Here is a 10,720-nt window from a genome sequence, read left to right as displayed (position 1 = left end):
AGATCCAACTTTGCATGAACTTATGCCAAATGGACCTCGAACTTGGTTGAGTTCACCAATTAGTTTTCGCAATCTGAACTCGAGCCTGGAGATGAACCCGTGAACCTATCTTGGTGGGTTCGGCCACACATATAGTCGGCCTGACTCATACGAGTCGAATGAACGGTGTAGAGTTGGAGCGGAGTTCTGATTCAAAACGTTGTTGTCCAAGACCATGAACCATATCCTTACCAACTTGGACAAAGTTCACTAAAGTCACCGGTTTGACTCTGCCGGTGACTTTTGCCAAGCTGCCTTCGATTTGACACAGCGGCATTAATAATGCACCGAACGCGATAGCGATTTTTCAAAGATCACTACACGAAAGACCAACTTCTCGTTTCAAAGTAAAACACGAAAAGCCCAAAAAAAGTTTACAAATGAACGTCGGCAAACTGAAAAAGCTAATGCATGGAAGGTTATGCGTGTTATTCTAACTAGTCGATTTCTATCTAACCGTAGTTTTGCTAATTCAAGGAAACAAAGAGGTGGTCGCAGTGTGTAGGTGATCTTACAAATAATGAGGGCCTTTTTCTATATGGAAGATCCCAGGGTCGCCATTTGGGTATTGAATGATCTAACTACATTTTTAGTTTACTGCTGGATCCTTGTCAATTCAGTTACTAATTAATGAAGATATGTAGAGTCGTCATTGTTTTGGACTTTCATTAATTGGGTGGGTCTGAATCTAGGACCAACTTCACTTTAGGTACTAATTAAGTGCCACTAGTTATGGATGTAGATCATTTTACTTTACCTAACCATATGAAAATCACCCCAAGTTGGTAGGTGAACTGACTGACCGGTGCCCATAAAATAATTGAAAAAACCATAAACCTTAATCAAACTTAGTTCAGACGTGGATCAAGTGCCAAGTTTCATAGTGATCTCCACCTTGCTTCATATGGTACTAAAAATCTGAGCTGAATTTCACATCTCTCAATTTCTTTTTACCTGCGCCTCTTGCAGCAGAGCTTGGTATGGGGTCACGTCCGCCTCCACCAGTTGATTATATATGGCCTGATGCTCCACCAATAAGACCGAATCACGGTTAAACTTCTATCACTCGTTCATTGTTCACACTTGATTAGCCAGTGGATGTGAAATATGTCAAACCTAAAAAGATCAATTCTTACAGATGGACCCCTTGGTGAAGCTCTACATTAGGCTTAAATTAAGTTCCATAGCTCTATAATGCGGTAACATTGGTCAGACCTCAGCATCATGTGCGTGGAAATTGAACAAAGGAGGTATCATGTAACGATCCGACCCACACTGGGCTCGGGCTTCTATAGTCCAATGAATCTCAACCCGCTTTTTAGCAATTTCAGTTTCAGCCTAAAAAAGACTAGGAAACAGAACTATTAAGGGGCGAGTTGGGATCTGCTGGACTAAGAGCTCGAGCCCGATGTAGATTGAGTAGTTACAGTGGTATCAGAATATGGTGTCGCTATAGTGGTATCAAAGTACGGTTCAACACTCGGGCTTAGGGTCCTACGCACGAGAATGTGTGTGCCTTAAAAGGGTAGATTGTAGCACTCCAACAATTTAGTCTCATATCTAAGATTATAAGGAATCTTGGAGGACTTATAAAAGGGGTTGTTAATTAGTTGGTTGTACTGGTTCCTAGTTTTTTTCAATTGAAACTAAAAACTATTGCGGAATGGATTGGGATCAATCAACCTACAGACCCGAGTCCGGTGGAGGATTGGGTTGGGTTGTGTGTGTGTGTGTCACATTTAATTTGCTCAACATTTGCATCAATAAATCACACGATACAAGACCTGCGTAATGTTTTCACAAAGTATAATATCCCTGGTCAGTAAAAACGTTTTTTTGTTTAGTGATACTTCAAAATAATGATGAACAATAATGTACAATGTTGCTTATCAAAACAATAATGCGCCAATTTTCTAATGCAACAGCCAACAAGGATAGATTATCTATTCACTATTATATTATTTGTTCCCTGTTAAGGAACCACGACAGCTTTGAAATCGAGATGCCCTCATCGATGCACTCATAGAGAGTCTTCTCAATGATTTGAAATTATATCGGACTTTTATTAGAGATAGAAGCTTCGGCTTGATATTCGGCTTTTCAGTGTTTTATTTATCAAAGTGCCTTCTAGATTAATGGAGACCTTTTGCATATTATTTTATTACTTTTCTTATATTTTATGTAATTCAATTATGTGACCACATGTTTTTTTCTCATGGGTAGCGTGTGCAATTAAAATAAACATGTTGATCTGTATCCAAATTCACGGATCGGCACCAAATCAAAAGCTGACCTGCGATATTCAAGTAGTTAGGTTTCATGATTGACTTGATTCAAAAAAATGACTTAATTTTAGGTTTCGGCGAGTTCTGATTGTGCAAACTAATAATATTTTTTCCGAGTTCAGTACTCTTGGTCCTTACTCTTCTTCAAGAGACATTGAAGTGCAATGATACGCAAATGTCAATGGTTCTAACGAAGCAATAGTAGATAAGACTGAATATTAAGAGAAGAATACATCTAGTGGACTCAAAATTATATAAAATAGGGTTGCTTGAAACATTTAATGGATTCATTAATGCAGGCAGAAATGAATAAACAAAGAAACCCATGTCAACAAGCTTTCTGTAAAGAGCAGAGATTTTGAGTGAATCACAAGCTTTTTTTGTAAGATGAGTTTCGAACATCAAAAACGACTATCAATCGGTTGAAAGAGAAACGAGGCACTATCTTTTAGATGAATTCAAACGTGCATTCTCTACTGGTTTAATTAAAGATGGGCACTGTGTTTTTTAACTTGTGTGCTGCCGTGTGAGAGATGTGGGAATTATGTGTTGGTACGCAATATTCCTTTTGGATAGGGCCGTTTGCAATCGCATCACATACATAATCGAAGATAATTGTTGCTGTCTAATCTCTTAAGGCTTTTGACCATCAATTTGAAAGAGTACTTAAACATGTTTGAAAATTCAAATAAAATTGATTAGATTATCTATTGAAAAGTTTTTTGAGTTAATCGTTGTTTTGTGTGGTTTGATCTCTTACGCTAAAAATATATCGTTAAAAATAATCAATCGAATAATGCACGGGTTTCCCAAATAAAATATGATACACACGGTCTAGGTTATGGATAAAAACACTTACCTATACAACTTAAATGGGATTGTAAAAGGGGCACTAGTTGTATAATTTTAAATTTTTAAAAGGCATGTATATGTAAATGAGAAAAATTACTATGAAGTTTCAACATAAAGAAAACACTTTTTGGTGGGATTATGTGGGCATTTGCCCACACCATGAGCACATCTGCCTCTGGGTTGCATACTCTTTCTCTAACAAAAGTGTTTTTTAATCACTTTAATCTAGAGATGGGTAGGTGTGAGATCCTAACGTGCTCGTCCAATCAAAACAATTTTGGATATTGATTTTTTTCATATAAACGGTTGAGAGAACACTAATGGGACAAAAAAAAAATAAGGCATTTTAGTCATGTAGTATTAATTCACATCTTTTTCTCTTTCTTTAAAATTATCTCTCGTAGTCAATGGTCAACACCTAAGAGTATGACACCTACTTATTTATAGTGTTCTCAAAGTGCTAAAACGGGCGCTAGAGGAAAAAAGAGAAAATAATGAGGGCAGTACTTAGGATGTGGCTAATATTGAATTGTCGCATAGTTCAGGTGAGAGGCGTATGTATGAAAGCTATGGCAGAGCCAGAAAAATTGGTTAGAGGTAAGGCTAAGCATCGGGCTGGACCGCCGGCATTACCCGATACCTGGCCCAACTAGAGCCCAAAAAAAAGGGCAACGTGCCAGCCCGATAATTTATCGGGGAGGCCCGGTTGGGCCCAATAATTTGTTTTAAATATTTATTTTATTAATTTTTATATATAAATATAATATTTTATTACGATTAATTAGATTTATATATTATTTTATATTAAAAATTAACAATTTTCAATTTAGTCAGGCCGGGTCTACCCGATGCCTAGGCTTAGTTAAAGGGGCACTCATTTAAAAATACTTGTGTATATATATATATATATATATATATATATATATATATAATGGATACTTGCTCACACCAGTCACTATGTGGCTCCACCACTGGAGCAAAGATGGACCAAATTAAAAGGCTTTCTAGGATTTGAGAGAGGTTTTCATGAGGGTAAATGTTAGTTTACTATCCACCTATCTCTTACCAACTTATAAAAAGCTGTAGATTTTATACCAAGCCTCAATTTTATCAAGTTGGTAGTTTGGGGGTTTACTTGAAGGTAATTCTAACAAAATCCCTTTTTTTTTAGACCAACCAGTGAGGAAAAAGAACTAGATCAGATGGATTTGATGAATGGAATCAGAATGAAATTGAAGCAGAGTTAGTGAAATTTTATTTTCAGATAAAGGTAAAAAGGAGTAAATTTCAAAAAAACTAGAGAAGATCCCGAAAAATTACGAAAGATAAAAAAGCACTAGATGGATTTACTTTATACATAAAACAAATGCAAATCCAGCACTTGAACCCTACAGATTTGTCACCTGAATCAAACCCAGTTGCTGCTGATTTGATTTCCATTCAGGACCACTGTCGCAATACTTGTTGGAGGTTATATATATATATATATATATTAAATAACAATTTTAGCTTTTCAAATCACTTAACCATCTAACCAAGATTGTTTGACCCAATATGAAGTATTGGTTCACATCTTTTTTCTTTGTTTTTTTTTTAAATAATTCATTTATTTTAGATGAACAATCCTTGTTGATGGCTGGGTGTCTCTACATAACTAAAAGTTCTCTTTCTTTCTCTCTCTCTCTCTCTCTCTCTCTCTCTCTCTCTCTCTATATATATATATATATATATATATATATATATATATATATAATTTCAAACTGTAGGGGCACAATAATGAAGGAATCCTAACCCATAAAGGATTCAAAGAAGAAGAAGTGGAAGGATTAATTTGAGACGGGGAGGCAAAGTTTCCGAGTGACTTGACCTGATTAAAAGGCGGTGGCTAAAGTCACCGCCCCCATATCAGCGCTTGCTACGAAACCCTCATCCATTTTGTCTTTCCTTACGCATTTCGCCATCTTTCTTCCCCCCTTCTTCCCTTAACAATGCCGGATGTCTCAATCAACTCATTAATTTTGGGTTGACAAACACTTCCTATGCATGGGAAGAACAAGAGCGAAGACAATGAATGAGGTGGCAGCTTTGTCCTTCTGAGTTTTATATAGTAATAGTTGGAACCCAACCTTTGATCTCACGGACCAAGTTGTTGGTGTACATTTTGAGGAACTGAAATTTAATCTTGGAAATTTAGAAAAACTATTTTGCCTTCTTATACCCAAAAAGAGATCTACATTTCTGAATAATAAATAAATAAAGTTTTTTTTTTCATTTCTGAGCTCACTTACCTTCAAATTTTCACACTTAATATGAGGATCCGCCCCAAAAGGTTTAGCATAGCTGGTCGGATGGTCAAGTGAATAAAAGTTCTGTCAACAATTCAATTCTCATGAGTATTATACCTTGTAAAATCTCCAAGCCATGCAGATCCTCTGTATAAAAAAAAAATACAAAACCCAAATCTCAGAAAGGATATCTTCTTTTCAATGAATTGAAATTATCAGGACAGTATCCTTGCAGTTATTAAATGTAAAGCACGATTTTCTTGTTTCGAAGTTCAATTACGAACCACTGGGGTTCCAAACTTTTGAAAAAAAAATTCAAATCTTGAAAAAACAATATTCTTCATTGGAGAAAATTAAATGCAGGTTCAAAGCCTTGCATTCCAAGTCTCCAAAGATCATGTTCTCCAATGAAAAACGATAAAATAGATTATCACTTTCCATGCACCAGCTAGGCCATGCCAAACACGTACACATCAAATTTGGTCAAATTCGTAGGAGAAAGGCCAAGTCCCGGCACTGAAAAGAAGATATTCATGGGCTGGCCATCACTAGCAGTCATCTCATCAGATGTTGGAGCCGCGGACCGAGCGACATCGCCGGTGCATGTTTATACCGGCAACCCAATTAGGCGGGTCCATGTGCCGGCGGTACCATAAATGGGTCCACCTCAATGAGACCTAAGCCTTGCGGTCTGGGCATTTGGGCTTATATATATATATATATATATAACTGAAGTTTCTTAGAAGGTCTTAACTTTGATGGATTGATTGAGATGGACCGATCATTTTTCCTTTTCTCGTTTTGAAATTTTGTATCGTTTAATCTTTTGGGGAGAAGGGGTTTGAATGGACGGGACATCCTGCCCATGCAACTTTCATGTCTGCATTGAAGTCAGAAAAGCATAATCTTGCTGACACTGCGAATCATACGGTCCAACCTCACCACTTCTTTCTTCTCTTCCTTTTTCAAGGACCACTCGTTTAATCATCATGCAGGCCGCCGAGGACCAACAATTATCAACATTGGGGGCCCTAAGTTGGTCTCATCACCTCGTTGGCATGATCAATTTCTCAATTAATTAAAATACTGTTCCAAATTATTAAGATCACTTAATGAAAAAAAATAATAGTCAGGAAAGAAAAAGAAAAATGTATTCTGGCATTGTAAGAACTTGGGTTGCTTGATGGACCACCTCCCATGTATTTATTAAAAAAAAAATGTCCAGCGGCCTGTTTGTTAGCCTGTAAACCAGAGGTATCCACTATCCGGCATGACACCTGTTTGATTTTTTGAAGGGAATTTATTCTTGGTAGGATTCGATTTGACCAGTTTATCAGGCACTGTTCTAGTTATCTTTTGCAAAAACATAGTGGTTTAGAACGATTGTTAGACTTATAATAACAAATAAACTTTCTTTTCATCGCCAACAATAACTCATAAGATCATATTCGTTCGACTTGGAACCTTCCACTTGAAAGCGGTCAAAAGTTTGACAGTCGGGTGCCATTTCTACGCGAACTGGTTAGAATCTTTGCCTAACCTTTAGCCTGCCTATGGTAAAAACAAGAACTACCATCTTAGTTTCTTTTTCGCTTTTCCACAAACACATGGATGTATTGCATAGTTTTCGAGGTTGATTTTACGTGCAGGCCAGAACAGGAAGGGAGGAAAAAGTTAATTTTTATGTCTTCGCTAAAGTAAATTTAAAGTTCAAAAGATCATACGTAACAATACATATGGAACGACACTGATCCAATTTAACAGTACTCGATATTGCGAGGAACGATTCATCATCATATCTCGAATTAAAAGTGTGAGAGAGAGGGAGAGAGAAAGAGAGATTTATGGAAACATTTCCTAACTGTATTGTCAATCATTTACAGGGAAGTTAGGCTATCAACAATGGAGTAAGTGAAAACTAAAACAAGCTCGAAGCCTCGAATGAGAAACATCAAGGGACAGTACTATTTCTTTGATTTTTTTTTCTTTATAATATATGAGCTACACTTGGGTACAACGCTTGCTGTGAACCATCTGGGTTGACCAACATGCTTCCATAAGAGAAGTTGTAATTAGCATTGTATCCAGGCGCCGCTTCACCATTATCTTGAAAGATTTTCTTATCTTGAACAGCAAAGATACTTGAGACTTCACTGGCAGAGCCACCAGCAAGATCCATGAGAGGGAAAGCCTCCTCAGCGCCACCATTGAGCAACCATGCAATATAGTTGTTGTCAATTGGATTATGGGTTTGAGATGGGAAAAGGGGCTTATGATCAGGAAACATCTGTGGTGCTATATTCTCTGTAAACCCAGATGATGGCAGGAGAGAGGCAGACCCAAAGTTTGTGCTTGGGTGGTCTACAGTATAGGGAAAACCAGCTTCCATTGGAGGCATCACCATGGGTTCATGTTTGGGCTTGCTGAAGTTGGAGAAACTGTAGGTGGATCCCATGCTTGCTGGTGCAATGGCGGTGACTGTGGAAGTGGACGGTGATGATGAAGAAGAAGGTGAAGGTGAAGACGATGAACAAATTGAGGTTGAGTTCGCGCGGACATGAGCATGATCGCTACCAAGATTGTTTTTCGCTGCAAGCATTTTCTTCTTGAGCTTAGTGTTCCAGTAATTCTTCACATCGTTGTCCGTTCTTCCTGGTAACTGTGAAGCAATTACAGACCACCTAACCAAGGCAATAAAAAAATGATAAATAAAAAAATCATGATTAGTCACATAATGTGAGGCTTAAAGAAAAGCGTGACAGAGAATAAGATGTAATCAAGTCATTGTTTTTCCCATTTTTTTCTACCGGGAGTCTATTGTTTAATCTTTGTAGGCCAATCATCTAAATATGTACAACTTAAATATATGGACGACAAATGATTGATCATCCTATGAACAGTAGAGTATAACGTGGATAGCTCAATTACTGATCTGTCCGTTGGGCGCATTGCTGTTTACCAGCTTGGAACAGGAAGAACAAATTGACAGATCAATTGGTCTACTTGAAGCACTTTGAAGAACTAAACTAAAACTTAGATGCTGCTGCAAAAAATTGATGGGAACTACCTGCTGCCCATGGACTCGTAGAGAGAGCAAATAATGTTATCCTCTTCCTCAGTAAAACCACCATGCCTGATATCAGGCCTCAGGTAATTAAGCCAACGCAAACGGCAGCTCTTTCCACAACGTTTGAGCCCTGAACAATAGGAAACAGATTATTATGAGGACTAAGGAGAAATTCAGGAAGAAAAGACCAATTCATAGGTAGTAGGGACTGGTTTTAAACACTGATGGGGATCAGATTTTTTTTTATTTTTCCTGATAACAATTGTTAGTTAATGCTGCTAAACAATTTTGAAAACAATCTAACAGGACTTGGCGTAAGACATCTAGATAAAGATCAACAAACAGATAAAATCTCAATGTGAGATTGAAAAATTAGGTTAAAGACTAAACTGTATGAATTAAAAATGAGAATGACAAGCAAAAAGACTCATTTGATTGACGATATTACTGTTCTAGGAAATTATGCAGGAAAAAAACGACCATAGTCTGCAATATAATAAGGAAAAGGATAGAGCAAAAAAAGAAACATGACAATTCAAAGGAAATTATGAGAAGGAAGAGAAGAAAGTGGAGGAGCCGGTGAGGACGTGACGGTAGAACGAATTGATGAAGAGGATGGACAATATAAAGAAAAGTCAACCAAGAGAAATAAGAGAACTGTGTAGAAAAGCTTGAAAAAGAAATGGTTGTATGAATAAAATAGGAGCAGCTGAGTGGTAAGGCAAATCAACAGGATAACAAAATTACACTGGAAAAGAAAGGCCAAAGCAATGAAATTCATAAATTTCAGATGCGGGGAAAAGATCAGAAAAAGAAAAACAGGAATGAGTTATCAAAAGAATTACCAAATTAAGGGCAATGAAAAACAAAACACAGACGAGCCTGGCTTCTTCCCAAGTTCAAATTCGATGAAAGTTCGATAAACACCGACGGGAATGTGAGAGCACAGAGGGAAAAAAACACGAGCCGAAGCGAGTGGGAGGCGAGAAACGGCTTTCAAGCTCGGACAAATGAGCAACAAAGGATCAGAAAGGAGAAGGTATACTGAAAATGGTGACGAAGACAACGGAAGATTAAGCGAAGGAAAGAAGAAAAAGCGGAGAGGACAAGCAGGTAGCAGACAAAGATTTTAAAAGCAGAGAGCGAGAGAGAGGGAGGGGAGGGAGAAGAGTTGAAGGAGAGGAGGAGCGATTTACCTGCTTTCTGGGGGAGAGCAATCCAGTTGCCGCCGGTGCCATACCTCTCGACGTAGTTCTTGAGGGTGGCATCCTCCTCCGGAGACCACGGCCCCCGCTTAACGTTCGCCTTGTCGCAGCATGGTGACCTCCCCATCTCTCTCCTTTTTTGTCTTTCTTCCCTCACTTGGGCTTCTGCTCGTTCTTTGTCGCCGTCGTCGTCTTCTTCTTCTTCTTCTTCTTCTTCTTCTGCTGCCTGCCTCTGCTTAGTTTCCTCCTTCCTTGGGACTCAGTGCACCAACAGAGAGAAAAGAGTTACGGCCGAGCAGTAAATCCTGCAAACAGAACATCCTCTCCCTTCTTTTAAAGGAGGAGCGTGCCAGGCCCATCCATTAATTTATGGTTCTGCCCCCGCAGACCATGTCAAGGACGGTTTCGACCTCAGTCCTGTCCTCTTCTGGAACCAGTTGAGAACTGCATGTGCTTTCACTCCCTCGCACGCCATGCGGGTTTTCTCAAAACCTCCTCCCTCTCCCTCCGAGTCCGAGACGAAGGGGCCTCGCAGGTCATTTTCTCTTCGCCTCAGTTCCCAGCAGTAGACCTTCTGTTCCTTCTTTTTCAAAGTCGCTTATCCCGGTGCCTTGCTGAGTAAGACTTGCCACCACAGGGAAAGAAGGGCAGAGGGAGTCAACAATGGCCGATTTGGGTTGCAGACAGCGGCCGGTGCTTTTGCAGGTGGGTCAGGTCCGGACCACAATCCGGAACCGTCGGGCGCTGTAGGCTGTACCGATGGCCTCCACTCCAACCGTCCTCCAAAAAAGGTAAATGTTGATCAACATTTTAGGCTTTGGGGTTTGGATATTCGTTTCCCGAACCGCCTCCAAACCCTTGGACTAGCTGAGGTCGGCAAGTTGACTCCGCCGGAGATACGACTCCAGTCGGACCCTCTCCGCCGGTGCATGCACACCACCGTCACATAGAAAGTTCATGTTTTTACATATAAAAGTAACAGAAGAG

The 10,720-nt window shown here is 39.0% G+C and overlaps 1 protein-coding gene across 1 annotated transcript; it reads right to left on the bottom strand.

Annotated features, from left to right (window-relative positions):
• Positions 1–7,308: 7,308 nt before the first annotated feature.
• On the bottom strand, positions 7,309–10,288 carry LOC116250247 (transcription factor MYB36-like). Its single transcript, XM_031623823.2, has 3 exons — positions 9,725–10,288; positions 8,529–8,658; positions 7,309–8,142 (listed from the first exon to the last, which is right to left on the bottom strand). The coding sequence occupies exons 1-3, from the start codon at positions 9,858–9,860 to the stop codon at positions 7,449–7,451; spliced, it is 960 nt and encodes a 319-aa protein (XP_031479683.1). The 5' UTR covers positions 9,861–10,288; the 3' UTR covers positions 7,309–7,448.
• Positions 10,289–10,720: the final 432 nt, after the last annotated feature.

Source organism: Nymphaea colorata, chromosome 1, assembly GCF_008831285.2.
Source record: "Nymphaea colorata isolate Beijing-Zhang1983 chromosome 1, ASM883128v2, whole genome shotgun sequence".
Taxonomy (NCBI): Eukaryota; Viridiplantae; Streptophyta; class Magnoliopsida; order Nymphaeales; family Nymphaeaceae; genus Nymphaea; species Nymphaea colorata.
The sequence above is the reverse complement of the archived record's forward strand: the minus strand, read 5'-3'. Positions and strand labels throughout refer to the sequence as shown.

Excerpts from the sequence above, each read along its gene's own strand:
- LOC116250247 (XM_031623823.2), bottom strand. The coding sequence starts at position 9,860 with ATGGGGAGGTCACCATGCTGCGACAAGGCGAACGTTAAGCGGGGGCCG. Across the intron at positions 8,659-9,724 it reads TGCTCTCCCCCAGAAAGCAG|GGCTCAAACGTTGTGGAAAG; the intron begins GTAAATCGCTCC and ends CCTATTGTTCAG. Across the intron at positions 8,143-8,528 it reads TACGAGTCCATGGGCAGCAG|GTGGTCTGTAATTGCTTCAC; the intron begins GTAGTTCCCATC and ends TGCCTTGGTTAG.